This window comes from Chlamydotis macqueenii, chromosome 5 (genome assembly GCF_036417535.1).
Source record: "Chlamydotis macqueenii isolate bChlMac1 chromosome 5, bChlMac1.mat, whole genome shotgun sequence".
NCBI lineage: Eukaryota > Metazoa > Chordata > Aves > Otidiformes > Otididae > Chlamydotis > Chlamydotis macqueenii.
In genome coordinates, this window is record NC_141560.1 from 6,331,049 (window position 1) to 6,354,884 (window position 23,836).

The 23,836-nt window shown below is 43.6% G+C and overlaps 1 protein-coding gene across 1 annotated transcript; it reads right to left on the reverse strand.

Moving 5' to 3' along the window:
- Positions 1-2,370: 2,370 nt before the first annotated feature.
- On the reverse strand, positions 2,371-22,573 carry DHRS7 (dehydrogenase/reductase 7). Its single transcript, XM_086748235.1, has 7 exons — positions 22,414-22,573; positions 17,274-17,426; positions 11,428-11,534; positions 10,193-10,432; positions 5,067-5,189; positions 3,356-3,571; positions 2,371-2,590 (listed from the first exon to the last, which is right to left on the reverse strand). The coding sequence occupies exons 1-7, from the start codon at positions 22,547-22,549 to the stop codon at positions 2,555-2,557; spliced, it is 1,011 nt and encodes a 336-aa protein (XP_086604361.1). The 5' UTR covers positions 22,550-22,573; the 3' UTR covers positions 2,371-2,554.
- Positions 22,574-23,836: the final 1,263 nt, after the last annotated feature.

The window sequence follows — 23,836 nt, forward strand, 5'->3', positions numbered from 1 at the left end:
CATTATGATTTTCTGTAACCCTCTTTAGTTTGTTTGGTGGGGGTTTTTTGGGGTTTGTTTTTTTTTTTTTTTTTTGGCAGAACCAAGAGTTACAGCCTCTTGTTCTTTATCACAAATTTGTGCAGCTGAGTGCTCCTGTTAAGAGTGGTGATTTGTTTGCATGCCCTTGAACTCTGTCCTGGTTTTTTTGGGCCATTCCTTTGATTTATCAGGAATTTAGAGCACCTGCAGCTCTCCTAAGCATGTAATATATGCTGCTGTTCAGATTACCGATGGAATACTGGTATTGCACGGAATATCTAGGACTTAGCTAAGGATGCACTCACACCCCTCCTGGATTTTCCTGTGTGACCACTGAGCACTGTTCTGTTTTCTACCAGCTGTGTGCATTGGCGTTATTGTAATTCTGACCAACACCTGCTTGCTTTGTGGATTGCAGTGTTCATCACGCAAAGGTAAGTGTAAGACACCTTCCTCATGGCTTTGGAGAAGAACCTTATTTAATGAGATGAAACTACCAAAGTTCAGTGTTCGCTAGAGGATTTTCACCCCCTTTTCTTGAGCATTTACAAAAAACAAGTCCTGGAGACTGCCTCCGTCCCATTCATGTACCCAAAAGCAACAGGAATCAGTTTAAGGGAACAAAGAGTCAGGGAAGTGAGTTTTCAAATGGCGAATGCTTTGTCCCTTTGGGAAAGAGTCTACCATCTGCATTTTCCTTGAACATCGGCTTCGTCTCTGAAAGAGGTAAGGTCCTCACCACTTGGTCCCTGTCATCTCTGCTGTTGCTCCTTCCAGGTTGCTCTTTCCCATGCGGGTGGTGGCAATGGCGCAATCCATGATGGCGTTCCTGGGTTTACGCGTCTAGCAGCAACTCCCTAGCTCAAGCAAGAGCAGCGACCTTCTCTCAGAGCACAAAGGCTTACGTGTTTTTGGTAGAGAAACCTGACTGTAAGTTGAGAGCAAGCTTTCTGCTGCGCAATACTGCCAGATCTTCTGTGGCTTAGAGGATGGAAGCTAAAGCATCCTGTGAACATCATCTCCGCGTGTACGGTATTAAGAGTTGCTGCGTTGTGTCATGCAGACTTACTGCTGCCTCTTCAGCACTCTTCTCAAGCCACTGCACAGGAACTGCTGTGTTAGGGAGTGAAACGACCCTCCTGTTATGCCAGAACAGCAGGAGATGAGACACTTGTCATTTGATTTATTTATTTATTTATTTATTCTTCTAGACAGTAGTTTCCACCTTTGTTAAATGTCATGTTAAAAACCATCATTCTTGGCTTACTCTTTCCTATGGTTGGAAAGTTTCAATGATTTTAAACAGGTTGTTATTCTTTTGTTATCACTCAGTGATGGAAGTAGTAAGAATTTTTCTTACCTGGACAGTGTGTGGCCTGGGAGCCATCCAAACGTTACTGAGGACTTTGTCAACAGCAAGGTCACCCAGCTTGTAAGTCCAGACACGTTACCACTGCAGAGGTACCTGTAGCTTACAGTCAAACCGGCTATCAATGGGATGGTAAACGTTTTCAAAAACACAAACTTGAGTTTCTCAGGGCTGTTATTGTCCAGCACCAAGAACACCAGTGCTGCTGAGACTGGTTCTGTACGGAAGGGCCTGTTTCTGCCTGAGCTGGGAACTTGGTTTCTCTTTCATGCTGAAATTGTAATGCACTGTCTGACCTCATTCAGCTCTGACAGGAGCACTGCTGTCCTGGCTGTAGGCAATCTGCAGTGAAAGGCACTTCTCATTAACGCCCCTTCTTGTAGCTACAGGCTGTTCCGCTGCAGGCCCTCTCCCCTGCTCCTCTCCCTGAAGCTGTAGCTTTAACCTGTGCCAGGTTCAGAGCAAGGCCGAGTACTGCCCACAGTGGGGGGTCACAAGTCAACCGTCACGCTCTCCCTTCCCCACTGCTTCTCCATGCACTGCCCACTCCTCAGCCTTTACAAAACAACCACAAGACTGAGGCCTGTAGACTCCACAGTGGTGCTGAGACACCTAAAGAGAGACTTCTAAACATTGTGCCAGAAGGTCAGGGATTTACCTCTAAATACACAAAGATGATGATATACAAAGATGAAATATAATCTCCTTTTCCCAAAGGAACGCTTCACAACACAGACTGTATGTCCTTCCCCTTTATATCACAAGCTTCTGCTTGTGGACGTTTTTTTTTGCTCAAGGTCCATTAGGAATGAAAGTGAGGGAAACTGGATCCTGTGGGTATGTAATTTTCAGCCTGCTCACCAACTATTTGCCAATGGCATAGTAGCAGAAAAACAAAATAATGGTGCCTGGCCTCTTCTCTCTCAATTCTTGAAATCTTAAAAATTCAGCCTCTGGGAGTCTGCCATGAAACAGCTCTGTTTGTTTAGAAAGAGATTTTTATTTAGTCACGTGTGTATAGAGCTTGAGAGATTTGTCAAGTTACATGATGACAAAGGTACAACAGATTAAAAAAAAAAAAAATAGCTTTTCTTCGCCATCACGCAATATGAAAAGTTTCTCAGCCTTCGCAGGAGAACAGGAGGATTTTGTACACGCTTGTCCTTACTTCTTCTTTCTTGAATAAGAGACATCAGCATCCTGGAGTGAGAGTACATGAAGTCAGTATTTCCCTCGGTGCTTCCCTGCCCTGCTTTCCACTGTATTTAAGTTCCTCACCCACGGTGCTATTTTGCTTGAAACAGCTTGTGGCAGTGGGCAGTCACAGTGTGGAAGTAGAAAGTTTTAAGCTGCATATGCCACCCTTATTTTTGCATTTCCTGCTTTTGATGTGGGTTTTTTTTGCACCAAGTTCAACAAAAACACAGTAAGAAAAATACTATCTACCAAGCAGCATTGCAAGAACAGAGCAGCGCACTGCCCATCTGTCTTCAGGGATGTAACCGTGAGCAAAGCGCCCTGGCAGACAGGCGGGCTGCTGAACGCACTTCTGGGAGGCGCTCGGATTACAGCCCTGATACAAACACTAGACACAACCATGGGAGGTGTTTTCAAGAGTCTTAATTCCACACTGCATTAAATAATTGACGCTAGTGACATACAGCTGAGCTCTGCATTCACGGTGAGTTCTGAACGTGCAGCCTGTGTGATGCAGAGCAGGACCTTTGGCACTGCAAGGTGAGCTGACCGCGCCGCGCTGCGACGTGACCACGCTGCAGTAATTCTGGAATACCAGGCATGCAGCGATGGAGCCTGGCCTGGCTTCAGCTGCTAGGGAAGCGAGCAGGGGAAGGAAGAAACGGATCCAAAATGCAATCCCAACATTCCTGTTGCTAAAGAGCCTGTCAGTAGAGGGAAAAAAAAAAAAAAAAAGCAAGCACGCAGAGGAGAGAGGAGTGAACTTACCACTCCGCTCTTAAAGTTCTGTATCCTCCTCTTGCCCATTCTGTTCATCAGCCACCAAGCCCAAGTGGGCGCGTACTGCCAGAGGTAGCAAACAGCCAGGTAGGGGTGGTCACTGATCCAAGCCTCCTTCAGGTCGTTGGCCGTGCTCACCAGGGTGAGCCGCACACAGCGGTCGGTTGGCATCTTGTGGGACTGATCACCGCTGTTCTCTATGGACTGGGGGGAGAGAGAACAAGGAGGGATTAAAACTGGACTTCCGTTCATGCAAAAGAAAGGGCCAATCTCTGTGCAGACATGCTCTTCCCAGTTTCTCCACTGTGCACAAGTAGGATAACCCAGCCGGTACAGCAGAGATGAGGGCTGGGGAACCCATCCCTTGCTGCGCTAATCCTCTAGTTTTCAGTGTAGGAACCCTCACCACTTTCCTTTAGCACACAGGCTTAAATAAAGCCCCCTTTTAAATAATGCCTCAATTGATGGGTCAAAGGTTAAAAAATAAAAATAAAAATAAAAAAAATCTCCAAACTCCATCCTCCTTCAGCATGGCTTCTACTTTATGGTTAAACAGATCTATTAGAACAGGTTACCTGTTCTGCAGCCGAGGCCTCTGAGGAACGGGAATACTCCTGCTCCCAGCTGCCTACCCCACGATACCCTGCAAGTTACCCAGTCACCAAGTTAGCATGCGGCCACATCCCCCATTAACGAAAATATCCCTGCTCGCTCTGCTCTGTGGGCAGCCATCTCTAACAGGAGAAAAGCAACAGGCTTCTTCAGTGGCAGGGATGTCATACTTGAAGTCTTGCCCACCGGTATCGCTTAGTGAATGCAAACCACAGCCCTGTGAATTAATACACTTTTCACTCCAGCAATAACAGACTGCTCTAACATTCTGTTGTTCTATTCCCCAGAGCAAAAGTAATTCTGATCTAGATTTGCTCTTCCTCCTAGGACTTTTGCCATACTGAAATCTGAGGAATTTGTTTTGCAAGCTCGCCAGATTGCTCATCATTGTACATCTTTTCTTACACAAAAGTATGAAGTTTTGCAAGCCATAAATCCTTTCAGAACTCAATTCAACAACAGGAAATCTTCTTTTTCCCCCTCACTGGTGGGTTATCCTGAGCTTTAAAAGGATTGAATTTATGGAAGATGACATTTTGATGTATTACAGTAGCACTTTTTGCCAGCTACTTTGTTAGACAGCCTTTATTAAAAGCAATTGTGCAGCTGGAAGGTTTTGTTTTTTCTCCTTGAACAATCACTAACAGGAAAAGAATGCATGCCTTGCATCAGCTGACTCTAGTGGCTTTGCCAACCACAGCGTCAACCGAACAGGGGACAGCGTGACTAGGCCAAACAAAAAAGCTACCTGTGCAGAAAGGACACCATTCTGCATGCAGAATTGCGTCCAGAAAATCCAGGCCTTTCCCCTCAAACTGCAGCAGGGTGGCTGTACAATAAATTTTACTAGACTTGGACTGTATGTGTTGGAAGAGAGAAGGCATAACAATTCTCAAACTTTATTTCCATTTGATAAGGACTTGATACCACAAAGAATTACAAGACTATGCACAGTTCTGCACCAATCAAAGCATTTCTTGTTAAGAAGATGAGGTTAGTGCTTGCTAGAAAAAGAAAAGAAAACCACAAAAGGATCACTAGGCCTGCAGCAAAAGTTGGATTTTTCACAACAGAATTGAGCCCTTACCTTTGCAAGATTCTCCGTAAAGACGTTTTGTATAATCTTAGACTGTACAGGCCCTGGGCAGATATTGATAATACTTATCTCAGGGTAGTCAGTCAGCTCAGTCCGCAGAGAATTAAAAAAACCCTAGAAAAAAAGACAACAATGTGATCTTCCTTTGCCGTATTTTCGCACATAGGAAGTCTTAACTGACTACGTATTCTCATTCTAATTCTATGCTGTAAAGATAGCAGCATTCCACTAAAAGCAATTCCTACTACTTTGTTTTACTTTTCACATTCAATGGCTAATCTAAAATTTTATCTGCAATTATAGACATAGACATTGATACAAAAAATCACTGAGGAACCTATCCTTGACTTCTCAAATACACAATAATTTCTATAAATCACAGCCAGATTCTGCTGTCCCTGCACTGAGGGCGAGCCTCACTGTTTTGGTAGTGGAAGTGCCACCAACCACAAGAAATGTAATATTGTGGAAACAATCTTTTGCAGGCAAATTGCTCTTTGTGGGAAGATTACAGATTTTAAACTGTTTTTATTGCATAAGTGCACTAGTTTTAACTCAGAGAAGGAGGAAAACTTTTCAGTATATTAAGTCAAAGGTGCACCCTGCTACCTTAGGGGTACCACTGAATTCACTAATCAGTTTGAAATAGATATAAATCTTATTTCAGCTCAGGAATATGCTACCAGTGTATCTAAGGTAAACTATAATTACAAAAGCTGCAAGTATGCCTTTTCTTTAAGCTAACAGGATACAAGATTTTTTTAATCCCTGTAGCAACTCGCACTTAGACAGCAACTATTAACGGGGAACACAATCAGTTCAGGAAGGCGCTTCCTACCAAAGTTGCTGGTCAAGCCCTGCAGAGCTATGATTCAGCGAACACCACACCGTGTCTTATCTTTGACTGGTTAACAATAGTTCCCTGTATTTATTCTAGCATGTGATTTTGTGTCACAACAGAGACAGAGTGAGCACAGGCTGATAAACTTCTCCCACTGTAGTAAAAATGTATAATTTGTACTCCCATCCAGCTTGGGAGGAGGGCTGGCTGACCCAGAGCTCCGAACTAAATCGCAATTGCGGCACAGGGCTATAATCAGTCAGATGCGCTCCTCTGATGGCACAGTGGTTGTTAACCAGGGCACTAAAGCTAGGCAATGAATTGCACACCGGTGCACACCTAAGACCAAGAACATGGCCTCCAATTTCCCAATCACTGGAGACCAAATCCAGCTTACAGACTGCATACAGGCCTTGCAGCTAGGTTCTGTAGAAACGCTGACCATCTATTTCCAGTTACAAGTACCTGCAGGCCCCGTAACTAGCATCAGATCTTCACAGCCTGTTACCAAAGCCTGGAGATGCATAAATTCTAGAGGAGTAAGTTGTAACATAAAGGCACTTACAAGCCCAGAGGTCTGCTTCTGGACACATCAGGAAGCGTCTCAGATGTGTCAACCACCCAGTTGTTTTGGACTAAAAGCCCAGGCCCTCCCCTAGATTCCCTGCTGCCCTGAGAGGAGCCTCCTCTGCCCCGGTGCATGCCATCAAACGTGGCACCAAGATGGCTGGGCTTTATCCACCACTCCAGGCTAAAGCCACAGCCTCAACGTGCACTTCCCACATCCCCTCCTTTCCCCAAGCGGTCCTGAGCCCGCTTATCTCAGAAATGCCCCTTCATCACCAAGCTGTGCAGTCCTGTCACAAAAGCTGCACCGTCAGTCCAGCTGAGGAAAAAGCAACAAGTAAAAAGACACCAGGGCACTAAGTGGAGAAGGTGGCTGCCTGTGTCGTGAGCACAGCTGCTCGGGTGAGGAGATGAATCCTTGAGTGTTTTATATCCTATTCATCCAGCAATGATGGGAAGCCCAGGCTCTATGCAGCCATCTTCCCTCCTTTGGGCAACAGCCAGTTATTCCACCAACACTGAACTGCATGAGCAGGACTAAGTGAGAGCTCCCCCAGCCCACACTCCCTGGTGATTTGGTGAGGAACAGAACTGACTCCCATGACTCAGAACTGACTCCCTTTTCCCTGAAGGAGATAAACTCAAAATGTACTACCAGGTATCAGGGAGGTGGAAGGGTGTGTGTCAGGGAATGCTGTGATCAAAAGGAAGCCAGAAACATCGCTCCGTCACTTGTGACAAAGCACGTACACCTGCTCAAATGCTGAGAGGCTTCTGCAATACAAATTCTACCTAAAAAATGGGCACCTGCCTGCAGTCCTGAGCAGCCACACGAAGGCACACAGCAGCAGCCAGCTCTGCAGGCAGACACCTTCCTGCAGAGGGCACGGGCTCTGGCAGACACCCCTCAGACTGCTGCCTCTCTCCAAGCAAAGGGAGCCTGGCTAACCTGATAAAGTTGCAAGATACCAAAAGCTGAGCGTTGGTCCAGTGCGCTTCTGTTATCTTCAGAGATCCTGTCCACACAGTAGCCAAGCACAGGGCTGCTGCGCCTTTTTCCAGTGTTGTATGAGCAGCACTGTCAAAGCCAGTGCTATTTAAATAATGGGTTGCACAGGCTGTAAACACGAAACGCACACAGCCAGAGATCACAGCAAGCTCCTGTTTCTGCTCTGTGGCCATTCTGCTATCACTCTCCATTTCAAGGGGTTTGTGCGGCTTCTCCTTCCCCTGTACTGCAGTTCCCAGTTTTTACACTACGCAAGAAGTGCAGTCTTCACTCAGAACACAGGATGGCCAGGGCACTCACCCAGCTGAAATCCTGGCTGATATGCACTCAGAGCCAGAAAGATCAGAATCTCACATACTCTCAGTTCTCTCTGGAGGCTACAGTATATACAGGATCTCCAATTCCAGCACTTATCTTAGATACCCAAAAATGGATGTTACGAAATTCCTCCACTTCCTCCCAGAAGAGAAGCTTTAAATTCCTAAGTAAGAAAAGAAAGTGCTCTCTTCTTTAAATTCAGGCAAGAGCAGACCCAGATTTGGAAGCAGTAGAGGAACTCAAGTGCCAGGGGAAGAATGAAAGTGTTTCCCCCAAGCCCAAAGTGAAGCCAGCTCTGACATACAAACAGAGGGTTTGCGGAACAGGAACGACTTTAAGCCATCTCTGGGCCCTTCCAGCCTAGTGACCAAATCCTAGAAGACGCTGAAGCAGGCAAGGCTGAACTGGCTTCTGCTATACCAGAAACATTTAGAAATGCCCCTAATGACCAGAGACTGAACAAAGAGAGTAGCGGTCACTGCTCAGTGCAGTCCATGTGCTTATTAGACAAATTCCTCATTAAGGAACATTTTGAAGGCCACCATTCCTGATCCACTCCACATGCCACCAATTATATGAATTACAACTAAATGAATGGCACATGATCTCCATGAGCATCATTACACTAGGAGAGAAACTGCATCAGTCAGATGCAGACTCATGTTCATACAGCGCTCCCAGAACTGAAATAAAGGGCAATTTCATCAGCAGAACGTTGTGAAGAATTCCAGTTGGCATGAATCAAAGCACAATTGTTTCAAGAACAAATTCTAATTCTTAACAGAATTCCTTCCTTCCTTTTCCAACTGGCATTTAAAATAAATTAAAAAAAAAAAAAAAAGAAAAAAAAACAAAACAAAGGAGGGATTTTTTCAAAACAGGTATAATTAAGATTGCAGCATTAACTGTGTCGACTGTGGTAGACTTCAAGGCATGACTTAAAAACAAAACAAAACAAAAACCAAAATAGAAGAATTCATGTCAGATGGGCTTGCATATTTAATAACTAGTGGCCAAAATGCAATCTTCATTTCAAAAGGATCTTAGAATACAGGTTGATACATGCTGGGAAAACACAGCAGGAAAAGCATCACTTTATGCTTCAGCTTATTTTACCCCTACCATCTCTCTAGCCATTCCTTCCTAGTCATTGTCAGAGATGGGCTACTGGGCTATCTGAAGAGGATTGCCATTCCTACAGATCTCCTTTACCTGAACGGTACTGGTGAAGTTTGACATTCCACAAAAGCTTTTCTAGTTTTTGGGGATTTCACGCCCACATCTAGCTGTAACTCCAGACTGCCAAGAGACTCTCAGAGTGAGTCTTTAAAAAAAAAAAAAAAAATCTATATTGCAAATCACATGTTTCAACACCTGCAATCAGTATTTGCAGAATTACTGTGAAAGAAAAAACAGGAAAGGAGGTTTGGAGTCTGGCCTGGTTATTGAGCAGACATAGACGCCAACAAAGGAATAAGCAGTTCAGTTAGCTTATCTTAATTAATCCAGAAATTTTAGTGAATTATCTCTTTAAAGCTTCGTCCATGTTCTCAATCTTAACATGACATTCAGAGTTCTGAGAATTCTTAAAGCAACACGTGAATTCCTTGTGCTCTGCAACTAATTAGCCATGCTTAGACCAACTACACCACACCCAAAAGATAATTCAACTGAAAGAACGCTTAATAAATAAAGGAGCATAAAGGGAATTCATGCTTCTGCTCATTGCATTCTTCCAATTTAAATCTACTAGACTTAAACCAAAAGCTGGCCTCTAATCAGTGCCACTCAGATGAAAAGTAGTAGATCTCTCCCCGTCACTTACTGAAAACTTTTTATTAGCAGAGACCTGTCACAGTTTTCTACATCTTCATTCTTTCAAGTGTCCAGTTGCTTTGTACTGTCAGCCACTTATTACCTTTTTGTGGTTGTTAGTCAAATCATCAAAAATATAATGATCCCATAGCTTAAGCAAAGTTATTTGCTGTGTTTATGTGCTTAAATCCAGCAGGGAGTAAAAGGTGCCAGTTTTTTAAACCATCACTGAGCACAGCTGAAGTTTATTTTACTGACATCAAAATGTACATTAGCAGGAAATCAAACAGAGGTGAAAGACAAATATGTCTAAACAAACTTACTAGTTAAACAAAAAGATTCCTCAGTGACACAGGCAGTCTTTTTTCCCCAGACACTTTTCTAAGCCATCTCTGGGCCTTTTGCATTTCAGAGCAAATTAATTTCAAAGGACTTTCAAAACCTGAGGAAGTTACATATGCTGTGTGCTGACTTGTGTTCTCTGCACAGAATACAGTCCTCTGCTACAGCACTAACTGATGCTGGTTTATTACACAAGACTTAATTAATCTCAGAAATTCAACTTACCTGCAGAGCATGCTTGCTGGCGCAGTACCCAGAGGCAAGAGGAGCTCCCATGATACCCATCACACTGCTCACGGTAACAATCTTTCCTTTTTTCCTTTGGATCATGTGATTCAGGACATGTTTTGTTAACGAGATTGTACCCAGGTAGTTGAGTTCCATTATGGCACTGTAGACATCCAGGTTTGTATCCACGAACAGAGAGCGCTGGGAACGCCCGCCATTGTTGACCAAAACATCAATCTCAGGAAAGACACAAAGATAAATTAATATAACACATTTCCTTTAATACTTGCGCTTCCTCAAGCAATTGTTAAGTGACAGTTCTCTCCCCTCTATTGTCGTCTCTGCCACACACAATCAGCTGCTGAAGAAGTTTCAGCAGTCGCTCTCTCTCCCACTCGACTTCCCTTTTGAATTGAGGGCTGGCTAATTTTGAGCTCAGTCAACAAAACAGGAGTACAGTGTTTGATGCCAAACAAGGTTAATTCCTAGCACAGGAACAGTGGTAGCTGTTGTTGTTTTCCACACAACAGTTTTTAACCCTACTGCACTGTAGCAAGTAACACTTAATGCTCAGGCCCCGCAAGGTGACCTCTGAAAACAGATTTAATGCAAAACTAGAAACTGACTACAGCAGAAAACAGAAGAAACAAATCTAGTACCAATAACTTCACCGTGAAACCAAAATATCAAATTTGGACTAAAGAATGAGCTTGAAGCTTTGCACATTGCACTTAACATTAGTTAGATCTCACTGCTATTGTTTTAGCTATGTACTCTGGACTAGCAATCTAGAAAACTACGCACAAAACAAGGAAAACAATTGTTCTTACTGTCCAGTTTTGTCCAATATGGCTCTGAACCAAAATTACATGCATTATTGAAACTACAACATAAAAGTTCTGACTTTCACACACAATTTTAAGCCCTACAGATACGGCTAAGGATTACTCCAATTGGTCCAGAAATTCAGTGACATCAAGCAAGTGAGTTTTCCGTTCTTGGTAACAACGAGAGATTATTTGTTCATTGCTGCATCTCTGCAAAGCCTCAGAAACAAGAAACAGAACGGATTAAAATTCACGTACTTTTTGGCAAGCTTAATACTGGAAATTAAGAAAGGTGTAGACACTGTTGAATTTACCACGCGATAGAATAAAACTGAAATACAAACATAAATGCAGGTGTAGGAGATACAAAGGAAAAAGAAGTTTAACCCCAGAAGCACACCTTACCTTGCCAAAATGCTTAAGAACACTGTTGGTTGCAGCTTCATGAGAGCTTCTATCAGTCAAGTCAAGACGCAGAACAAGGATATCTTTTTCACTCAAGTTGCTAATCTCTAAAAACAACCATAAAGTGAATGGGAACCAATAAGGTTGGTAACATAACAATTGTGGAAAATCTAATGCGCTTCTAAATACCACATTTTCACTAAAAAGACACCAATAAACCATAACATTAAGTTGGAAATAAAACGCTTGCTTTGCTTTTATTTTGATCTCCACAGAGAATCAATTTTTAATCTGTTCCTACCAAATCTTTCTTTTCTCATCATTATGTTTTTGCTTGTGAAAAGCTTGACTTTAATAAACAAGCTTGTGTAGCAAAATATAGACACCTAAATTTTCCAAATAAGTTGCAATAGTTGGGAGTAACACGCAACATGACTATTTGACACTGAAATTTTTCACCAAGTCATTCAGAAGCACAACATTTGGCAGCCTTCATGCTTTACTTGCATGTTAACTGGTCAAGCATATTTCTTCCTGCCAGTAGGACTAGTACAGTTTAGACCCAAACACAACATAAAACATGAGTAGCTATGAGGCAAAGTGTAGAGAAACTAGGTTATTGGAGGAGGTAGAAGGAGAAGGTTTTTGTTTAACTGGCAGCTTTTAATACATCCGTCTCCTGAAATAAGTCAGCTGTCATCAAGCCGAAGCCTGCATGTTGAGTGTTTCCACCACTGCCTCTTCAGAACAACTGACCTTTTCCATAGAAAGTGTTTCTTGAGCAACAATTTGTTACCCTGGAGTTTGGCGCAGATGACTCTCAAAAATAAAGTCTTCAATGTCAATATTTTTAGTTTTTTTTAAACTACATATAACATGATTTTTAGTTTGACAGTGCTATTTGTTTCTAAACTGATTCCTAGCCACAACTAAGTGTACTCGCTCCCCTTTAACGAGCTCTCTTCTTCAGAGAGCCTAAGGCTCTGATTTTTTAACTACTACCTCTTGCATATACAGGTCAGGCTGAACTTTGCCTTTACAGTGATGTACAAATAAGGAGGTTACTTAAATCTGTAAGTTGCCTCTGTTCAAAGGTCATTAGTATTTAGGTTACGGGTTAAAATAAACCCATCTGTCTGGTTTAAAGCTATTGGTATTTCCATTTATTGCTCCCTCCAACCCCTCCGTGTGCATTTTACCCTCCATTTCTTACAGAAACACAGCAGTAAAATCCATGTAGTTTAAACTGCCCTCTCAGAGACACACCTCTACCTCACGCTCCCTCAAGCAGGTTTGCATAGTGGAAATCTACTGGGACGGGGAGTGCTTCTGCTGTGGATTAAGAAGCCCATACAGTCAACCCAGCCAAGAAGGCTACACAGGAGGGAAAGAAAAAAGCAGAGAAAGAGACACAGACTGCTAAGGAAAGAAGTGCTCTTTTATATGATATAAGCAGCTTTTGACTTGAGGAAATATCAAACCAGAAGCCTAGTTCTTCTTTTGGAGCAATCCATAGTCCAGTCTGATTTCCACTTCGCAAAGCACTCAGACCATCCATTTCTTATCAGCTTCCTTACTTCTCTTCTAGGCTGAGGAATCCTTGCTCTACTCACTCCTCACAGACAGCTTTTACAAAACTTGAAACATTCCTGTTATCCTTTTTCTACACTTCTACCATCCACTCATGCCACTGTTTTTCTGGTAGATGACCAGAACTGTGTAGTGTTGAAGGCATGTACATGTCCCAACTTATACACTGTCAGAATGATGTTCTCCATTACTTCTACTAATAATCCCTAATATATTCCATTTCTTTTTTTGCCTGCTACCAAACTGATGTTTTTAAGGGAACAACTACACTAACTCAGAAAAACAGTTGCTCTCAAGAGACCTTAGTTTAGAGATCATCATTTTACACAAATGCTAACACAGGTTAGTTAACATCCTTCAGTGAAGTGTCTCCAGCTGCAGAGTGAATTGCACATGGCCACCAGCTTTCAGATGCAACATACCTGGAACTGAGTGCTCAAAGCTCAGTTTACCCAGAACAAAGGCAACTTTCACACACCTGCATGTATTTTCTGGAGGTCCTTTTAAGTCTCCTTATACGGCAGCTTTACACTGCACGGCTTCTGGTTAGGATCAAACTGCCCAACCACCAAGCAGCAGGTCTTCTGACATTTTCCTACCAAGCAGTCACGGGCTGCTTCTTCCCTGTTGCTGGCTCATGAAGTTCTAGTTACTTTTAAACTAAAAATATGATTACAATCACCCAAAGTCAACTTGTTTTTTGAAAGACAGCTGCATAACTAATGCTGACTTAGAATAATATTTCGTTACAAAGTCAAGTGTACACCTCCTTCTCCTAGAATCCCCCAGAGGGTTTCAGATCAATAACTCTCTTCAATACATGTTAATCCGAGATAGCAGTTCTCGTAACACAACAATGCTACTACGCAATAGAGACCCTTTATTTTCCAGCTCTTCAGCAGTTCTTCCTCTACTTTTTATTTCTCTTATATAATGCCCTTTACCAGAGCATGAGCTTTTAGCAGGGACTGAATAACACAACCTTCCGAGGCTCACTCCAAGCGCAATTACTGTATAATTCTATAATTTATAGATTTGACCTATCTATATTTAAATCATATTTGAGCTTTGCCAAACCAAGAAACACACCCCACATCTACTTTTTTTTTTTTTTCTTTAGGGCTTTTGAGAGAAAACAGCCTCCAAAATTACTGGTGAAATTCAACTCACGTTGCAGAGAGTGCCTGGGGGAAATACTGAAGCCACCTGCAGGAACCATGTAAGTTATACAAGTTGTTTTCTCTCCCTCACGTAGAAAGGTGTTGAGCTGGCATATGCATGATGGTATTACCATAGCTTTTGTTGTACTTCCCTTCTCTCTCTCTCTCCTTCAGCTTTTAAGCAGCGTAGAATGCATAAACACGTATCACAGGGTGGTGTCTCTGAATTTTGAACAAGATAAACGTGCTTGCTTCTGACAGTAATATGAAAATTATCTAGTTAAGTTGCTGCTGTGTACAGTGTCTACAGCTGGCACGTTAAAGCCTATTAACTCCAATTATGCCGTACAATGCAGCCAAATTCAAGTTGATGTTACATGTTGTAGCTCAATCTTAATCCACCCCACACTACTCAGACCTTACAGAATACTCTTGAACTGAACTGCAAAAAGAAAACATGCAGGTGGAAGCAGGGACAAGCCAACCAAGAAGTACATGGACCCACTGCCCAAGCATGCAGGGATGGAATCAGGAAGATCAACACTCAGAGTTGAAACTGGTGAGGAATGTGAAAGACAACAAGCGCTTCATAGGTCCAGCACCACAAAAGGAAAAGCAAAGACAGAGTGAGCTCACTGCTGAATAGGGATGGCGAGGAAGTGACAAAGGGCACAGAAAAACATGAGGTGCTCATTGCCTTCTTTGTGTCAGTCTTCACTGGCAAGATGTCCTCTCAGGTCTCCTGCCCTCCTGAGGCTAGACGCTGGGGGAAAGAAATACTACTAATGTCAGAGGAAGACCAAGTTACGGACAAACTGCACATTTAAGCGAGGCAACACATACAGCTGACCAATGTCACTCATCTTTGGAAGGGACTTGGTAAGTGGAGTAGCTCCCTGGTGACTGGAGAAACGTCTCACAGCTTAACCGCAGTCCTTGGGAAAATTATGTGGCAATTCATCCCGAAAGCAAATTCCAAGTACATGAAGGACAAGGTGACAGAGAAAAGCCAGCATAGATTTAGCATGGACAGATACTGCCTGACCAACTTAATTACTTTTCATGATGAGACGACTGGCTTTGTGGACAAGGGAAGAGCAGTGGACGTTGCTTACCTTGACTTTGTAGCTTTCTATGTTGTCTTCCTATTGGGGAAGTATGAGGGGTCTAGATGAGTGGATTACAACACAAGTGAAAAACAGGCCGGATAACTGCGCCCAAAGGATAGCAACCAACCATTCAAAGTCTAACTGGTGGCCAGTTCTAAGTGGTATCCCTCCACGATCAACATCTTTCAATATCTTCATTAATGACTCACACGATGGGACAAAACACAGGTTTTCAGCAAATCTTCAGTTAACATCAAAGGAGCAGTTGCTACACTGGAGGGAAGGACTGCCACTCATGCATCTTAACAAGCTGTAAGAACGATCTGACAAATCTCATTAAGCTCAACAAAGCTAAATGGAAAATTTCACACCTGGGACAAAATACTGTCATGCAGTACTTCTGGCCAACGTCCAAATGGCTACGTATCAGCTCCCCAAACAAGACCTGAGGCCCTGATGGAAGGACAATAGCGAGTTGAACATAAGTCAGCAATGAGCTCTGGCCATTATAAATGCTAGTGGGCTGCACTAGCAAGTGCAGACTGAGGGAAGTTACTTTTAAGTGCCTGCACTTAAAAACTATATCTAGAGTACTGTGTCCAATTTTGGACCCCCCCTAGTTCAAGGCAAATACTGATAAACTAGAGATAGTGTACCACAGGGCTACTAAGATGGTTAGGGGGTGTAGCGCACATGATAATCAAGGAAAGGGGTGGAAAGCTGGGTTTATAGAGCCTGGGGCAGAGAAGGGTAGGAGGGGAAGGGGGCCCAATTACTCTCTTCCACTACTTAAAGGCTGGCTGTAGAAAATATGGAGCAACTATGTTCCTAAAGAGTTTTCAACATTCCTACTAACCTGACCTATAGTGAAAATAAAGATCAGTAGAGTGTATTTGCAAAACACACAGCTACAATAACTTTAAAACTAGTATCTACCACAGCTAAGACATTCACAGGGTCACTACAAGTCAGCAGAGGCAGAAATTATCTTACCTAAATCTTTACTCTTGCTCACATTAATTGAAATAACCTTTCTGAATATTCTTTGGCACGTCACACTCTCATACAAGCGTTGCCTGTAAATGGATAGCCAGGATTATGGCTCCTGCCAGCCTACCTAACGTTATCAGCTTTGCAATGACAACAAACGGCCGCAGACGCAAACGTTGCTGCATACTTTTACTGACTGCTAAACATTGCGTCACTTAACACTGGAATTTTGCCATGATTACCACTTAACCACACTGTCATCTTATGTCTCTTGCTCCCTTTTGAAGATATCTATTTAAGTGACTGCTTTTTTGACACATTAGAAAATAGAAATAAGGAATTGTGCATTTTTGAAGCTCCCTGAAAGGTTTTCATAGTAGTCTGCTGCAACTTTTATATTTCTAGAAATGTTTTGTTGCTAACCCAAGACAAACATTTTGTTATTCACCAGCACTCATTCCAAGTAAACTGCGGACATTCTATCAACATTACCAGGAATGAACTGTCAGTGTCACAATATACTCAGTATAAGATACTGCATACTGAGCTACAGAGGATATATAGTCTGAAAAAGACATAAAGTTAATCATGTTCAAAACTTCTATTTATCAACATGAATTAACTGTCTATCCTGCTTGCTGTCAAGCCAGAAAACAGGAGGGAAAAGAGAAACAGTAGGAATGAAGCCAGACCATTGACTCAACAGGCGTATGAAAGAGAACTGGAACAGTGAAACATTCCCCTTCATGTTTGTTCCTCTTGATCTACACGAGACTCTCTTTCTTGCACTTGCTCAGACCATGGCTTATGAAGGAACACATAATGCAAGTCTATACAAAGGCTTCTCATTCATGAAAAGAAAATACCAGCTTCAAATGTACAGTGAAGCTATGCATAAAGTTACTTTCATCCCTGTGATTTATGGGTCAGTATTTCTGTGGCAACTCCATCACAGCAAGAGTGGAACTGCTTGCAGAAGGTAGCAAGTTGTACTTACGAAGGCATTTCTTTTTCACTCTTTCCAGCTCATCCTCTCTTCTTGCTGAGATGGCAAGCAAGGCTCCTATCTTTGATAGCTGGTAAGCCAACTCTTCTCCAATTCCACTTGAAGCTCCTGTCACCCAGACAACCTTGCCACGCAGTTCATTTTCTATCAAAAAAAAAATCAAGACAGCAGTTCACACATTGCTAACGCTAGAACAAGCATTTAAGTCGCTGCAGAGGTATGATCTGATACTGTTTTTAAGAAATGTGCTCAATTTTTTTTTTTTTTGCTATTACAAAATTCTGACTTCTTTGTTTTTTGGTCACGTGCAGTTGTGAAATCATTCATAGTTGTTCTGCTGGCACTTGAACTTTGTTCCAAGGCTAATCTGAATAAACACTGATTATCTACCTGATGGAAGAAACTTGACTGCATTTCTGCAAGCCATCCACACGTAGCGTTTCCACTAACCTCATCAAAAAATGCTTCAGATGAAGAGGGAGAAGAGAATTCTTGGAAATGGCAGGAAACAGTTACTGCATTGCAAATCCAAACAAAAGCCTAGGCAAAGTTTTCCTGATAATTTTCTACCTCAAAAATGTTCCTAAGTAGCTGTCGACATAAGAAAATTCTCTCAACAAAGATGGTTAATCGTAACAAACCAAATGGGCTTTCATCCACTCTGTTTTGTATCTTGTGCAGGTTAATTCCTGCATTGGCCAGGGTACAGCACACAAAGTTCCCAACATGTAAGCTCATGCATGAATTTCCTGCCCAAGCATGCTTTTTTAAAGTGTAGTAAAAATAATAGCATCTTGCTCCTTTTACTCCTCTGCCTATATGCCTGTTCCCCCTTGTTTGCAATCATCCCCACTCCATGATACACCTGGGTACTGGGAAAAGGCTTAGCCTTCCAGTTATATATCCAAAATCATCAAATACAACAAATGGATGAAAACCACCCATTTAATTCTAGAACATGATTTAAGGATGAATGATCACTAATATCAGAGCACTTTCCAGAATGTATCACTGCCTAACACTTTTATCTGTTCAAGATTAGTCTTCCTGAAAATCTGACTCAAGTACTCAGAGCACTGCTGACAGAAGCTCTTCCTTCTATTTCTCAAGTTTGTACAGAAGAGTATTCCAACAACATCTAGCCAACCAAGAAAGATTCCATAGTATAATTTAAATAGCAGAGCCAAATGCAGTTCCTGAGACTTAACGCCAGTTCTATTCTGAAAAAAAAAAAAAAGCCAAAATAGCATTTTTCAGCTCACTGGAACCTACCCACTCATTTAATTTAGCAAAAGTACTTTTTCACTGCAGCCAGTGGCTGGGACAGCTTTTACTTCTTGCTTGCTTCAGTAATCAGTTCCTGGTTCTCTCTACATCACACTGTGTTTCAAATTTGCACTGTCAGTGTCTTAATGACATAAATTGCATGAACAGCTCAGCACCAAAACCTTCCACCCTTCTGACAAGAGCAGAGAGCACTGAAGACTATCAGAGCTCAGCTTGAGACTGGGGCTGGCCATGAGTATTATTTGTCTTTTTATTTTTTTTAAGTTGACTGTATCTTAGTTAAAGAAAAATCCCTCCTAAACCCAAGTTTTGGTGGTTTTAGGTTGTGTGGGGTTTTTTGGTTTGCTTTTAGAAACAGTAACACCACCACCAACAACAGTTACTTTCCAAGCAGAGATGTATTCAAAGGTTATGAACTTGGGAGGTGGAAAGAAGTGTTGCTGAAGTTGCAGGAATAACCACTGTAATTAATCGTTATGTCAAATTGCTGCTGACTGTAAAGCTTATTCACACTCTTCCCTTACAGTTTTACTCTAATGTCACCAATTCATAGAATTAACCACAAGAAACATGAAGGTTCATCTCTCCTATTACTTTTTCTTTTTGCAGAAAACCTGTGTAGACGAACACTGCACGAACAAAAGAAGACATGGACATACTTTCAACTCTGCTTACCACACTCATCTCCTCTTGCTACTGAAAACAAATCCGCTTCCTCCTACCACTTAGTTTCCCTGTTCCAAACCTGTCTTGGGGAGCTTCACTGCGTTATTCAGGATCTTGTTCTGTGGACAGAATAATTAGTTGAGATAAGGAAAGTTTTCCACCGATCCCTCAGTGCTGATAGTTACTAAGCACTGAGCTACTGGGAGTTAACATAATGGAAAACCTAACTCAAATGGTGTTGTAGAACAAGCGTCAAACCACCAGCCTGCTCTAGAATAAGTGTCCTGTTGTTACTGGAAATAAGTTTAAAAATTAACCATGCCAAATTAAGAAATAAAAGCAGATTATACTATTACTAACCATTAACTGCTGTGTTACAAGGCATAACAAATGAGAGGCTCAACAGAGCAGTACTGCAAGTAATCCAGTAAGTATTTTCGTAGCTCTGTTTAGTTCCCCCCCCCCCAACATTTTATAGCTCCTATAGCACAAGGTTGCCATGTCATTTCATTCATGAAAAAAAAAAATTTGGGGGTGGGGAGGTTTAAAGCACAATATCCTTTCCATACCCCTAAAGAATCACACCATTATTCCTATTTTTAAGAGTGGGCTTTCAGGTACATGGGCTTTCATACGTAAAAGGATCCTCCTTGGCTTGGTAACATTACGCTGCCTGTGAGAAGCACACTGTTTAGAGTGACTGCTGTTCAGCTAATGAAACACAACTCGTAAGGGAAATCATCCAGCACCCAGTAACCCTTGTCACCCAACCGCACAAATATACAGAAGATGGGAAACAATCCAGCATCCGCTAATGACAAAATCCAGAAGTGACTTCTCCCTGTAGAAGTGGAACCGGTCTTGCCATATTAAGGCCTTTCTTCATAATTATAGTTTACAGCACAAGAGAAAGAAACACATGAGATCAGTCTGCTTTCTGGTAAGTATTTTTATCTCCAAAAACTTTGACATCTATACTAATGTTTGTACAAGCAATAACACAATATAACAACTACAACAGTGATAGCCCTAACAATAGCTTTAAATAAAAAGCAAGGGTTTTTTTTTTTTTCCATGGGATCCACACGTTACTTACCTAAGCACTCAACACTATGCGCACAACGTGGGGAGGATGAAGAGAAAAGGGAGAACATATTTAAAGAAACATCTTTTCTAGTGTTTGTCCCTTCTGTTTTCCTACCTGAACAGTTAGGATCAGCACTGTGGCATGACAATCCCACATGCATTTGACTGAACTATCAGGAAAACACCACTTTAATGCTACCTTTTCAGCTACATATTTTAGTTAATTACAAGCACTCCAGCTGGGGACATTGGCTGGGGATGGGGGGGGACAACAAAACACAGCTCACTTTTTTCCAGAGCAAAGGAGCTTATGTTGACAAATTCTGCCTGATTCTACTTACATTACATGCTGAAACAGCTACATCAAAAAAATTACTACACTGCTCTTTATATGGGAATTTTGAGAGACTCGTTAAAAGGTTCTCAGGCGCCCAATAAGACTGAAGGCTACACTACAAATAACACTATGTCCACCTGAGAGCTCCTGCATCGTGATGTGCGTTGCACATAGATCCTTCAGTACAGAGCTTCAATGCTCTTGTTAGTCAAGATTTACCCTGTTTCTCTGCCCTGAGTCTTTCAGTGATCTTTCCAAAGTCCACACACTAAGCTTTTTTGAAGTTTTCTTATACTAAGAGAACTACCTGATAGAAGTACTATAAAACTTCGTGCTGCATATCCAAAGAGTTCCAGAAGATTGCCCGCACAGATTTAAATTTAGTATTTCTTAGAGCTTTATTACTTGTGCATGCTTTTGTGTTCTCTTCTCCATTATATGCACTAGCACTTTTGCAGGAAGCTTCTACTGAAAGCAGCAGACAGAGATGTCTCAACAAGTTTTTCCTACGCTTCTCTCAAGCCCTTCCTAACACCGACCTTCACCTGTGCCACCACCCCCTACAGAATCATGGTCTCAAGCCCAAACTCCACCATTTCCCCCGAGCACACATTCCTGATCCATCTTCATTTGATGTGGTCCTATCTCCCTATCTCAACCCAATATCCAGTTTCATTTCCCACATGGGACAGCTTGGTGTCCCTTCTTCCAACTTCTTTCAGATCGGCTTCTTCCCCGAACAGGTCAGATGCAAGAAGAGGCTCCCTGCTTTCACCTCAACCACCCACGCTCAGCACAGCGCACAGCAGCCCTGAATTGCTACTGCTTGCTATTCTGAGGGGGCATATTCCAAAATTTGTGGCTTTTCTGATCAAAAGCTTCTATTAAACAAATAAAATCTATGATTTTTAAAGATCTTTGTCCACAAGTAAACAGAATTACAGTCAGATTAGAAAGATCAACATGTGCAAGTGTTGAAAACCCCCATCGGAAGGCATTTTATTGAACCTTTGTACCCACAGGTGTCAAGAGCAGCACTGTACAGAAAAGTGGCGTAAGGCCACAGATAGCAGTCGCGTGGTGCTGATCCCTGGTGCCTTTCAGGGCACAATTCCCAGAAGAGGAAACTCATTTAATCTAAACATTAATACTCATGTTTACTACGCTGAAAACACTTTCAGCACTACCGTGACGTTGGGATCTGCCTGAAGACACCAGAACAAACCAAAACTGAAGCCAAACAGACAACGTACAAAGGAATTAAACCCAGTCGCACTCACCAAGATTCCTCTTTCCTTATTGACCCTTCCTTTGACGCTTTCCCTGACCCTCACCTGGCAGCCTCAGCTACCCCGTGCACCAGTGCCAGAACCAGATACCAGCCTGGAAACGGTGCAAAACAACCGGTTTGGGGCCAAAGGAGGCAGCGCACGCCACAGGCCTGCTGGAGTTCACTGTCCCTGCAAAGTTGCTTTTAGACAGCTACTTCATCGGGGCGAGAGGGGTGGTGAATGCCCTGCTGGTTACAAATTACGCTTTGGGGGTTATTTTTATGGATCTTCAGACAAGCCCGCAGGGCAGCTGCCGAGAGCTGGGTCCACCGAGCTGAGGCTACTTCAGCTCGGTCCCCGCGGATCGCTGTCCCCCTCCCACACACCGCCATGCCTCCTTCCCCTCCCGGAGCGCCCCAAACCCGCCCCCGCCATCACCACCGCCACCCCTCAGCGATCGGCGGCTGCAGGCGAGCGGCTTTACCTGGCTTCTTCCCTCGCCACTCGGCCCACAGCAGCGTGAGGTCTCCGTCGGCCCGCAGCCAGCGGAACAGCTGCACCAGCAGGGCCAGGAGGGCGCCGCCCGCCAGCGCCAGCCACAGCGCGCAGCCCCACGCCATGGCCGCCCGCCGCCCGCGCCGCCCGCCTCCCGCCGCCCCTTTATCAGGGCCGCGACGCGGCGGGAGCCGCCCCTCGCTGCCTGGAGCCAGCGCCTGCCCCACGGCAGCGCAGCGGCGGTCTACTCCTCCTTCCCGCTTTCCCTGTCCACCCCTTCTCCGGGGCGGGAAGCCGCTGGGGCTGGCGGAGTCAAGGCTGCGGTTTGTAGGGTAGAGGCCATGAGAGGGGGTGAAGGTCAGTTTCTGGGAGCGGAGATCTCTTTTCTTTCTCCCCGCCCCGACGTACCCCCGAGGGGAGGGGAGGGCTGCCCAGCCTCTTGCTGCTGGTAAACAACGCTGGCCGCCGCACAGCCTCGGGCGTTGGGCGAGTGTCCGGGCTGTTGACCTCGGTGTTTATAGAGATCCAAACCCGGAGCCTGTGTTCCTGAGGCTCTCCCCTGGGGACACCGGCGATTCCACTCCCCCCCCACCGGAGCTGCCCCGGTGGCCCCCGGCCCAGCTGCAGCCACCCCCGGGCCCTTCTGCAGGAGGCAGCGGCCGGTTTCACAGCCTGGAGGCCTTCTCACCCAGATTTCTGCAGTAACACTTTCCTTGGCCATGCCTGCCGCTGCACCGCCTGCCAAGATGAACCCAGTTCTCCCATGCACCGGCTCTGGCCAACATTTCAGACCTTGGGTTTAAACCCTGGTCTTCAAAATTTGTGCCAAAAACCCAGGGACTGCAGCATTTCTGGACATCACATCGCTCTCATCTACAGCTCTTCATCATAGATTTGCTCGTGCTTATGTGCAGAGGCGAAAAATTCTGTTCTTAGGACCTCAATGTTTCTAAGTCTTTCACAGCAGGAGGTTGAGATATAAAAGGGGAACCCATAATAATTCCTGTCTCCTTGCCAGACATTTGACACAAACGCCTGCAGAGTTCAGGTAGGACAGGCCGCACAGTTGTTCAGAGAGGCACACAGACCCTGCTCCCAAAATCTCCCAGGCTAAGGCCACTCATCTGTGAGAAGACTTGGCATGGGATGACCATGTTTACTGCACACAGCTGCCCGCTCTGTCCCAGCTCCACTGATGAGCGGAGGATTCATGAATCAACACCTAAATTGCAACAAAATTTGCATTACAGCTTTCTGAGGCAAAACACAGCTATGGTCTACCTTTAAACCTTTAGGTTCTGACTGATTTTTGAGCGAATCTGTCAGAACCTAATCCATATGACAAGGGAAAGGTGATGGAAAAACAAAAATACACCACCAGCATACTTTGTTTCTGTAAATAGCACCAATCC

Coding starts and splice junctions, on each gene's coding strand:
- DHRS7 (XM_086748235.1), bottom strand. CDS start 22,549: ATGGCGTGGGGCTGCGCGCTGTGGCTGGCGCTGGCGGGCGGCGCCCTC. Junction 17,427..22,413: donor GTGGCGAGGGAAGAAGCCAG/GTAAAGCCGCTC, acceptor TTTTTTTGATAG/AAAATGAACTGCGTGGCAAG. Junction 5,190..10,192: donor CCAGCAAGCATGCTCTGCAG/GTAAGTTGAATT, acceptor CTTTTTTTCTAG/GGTTTTTTTAATTCTCTGCG.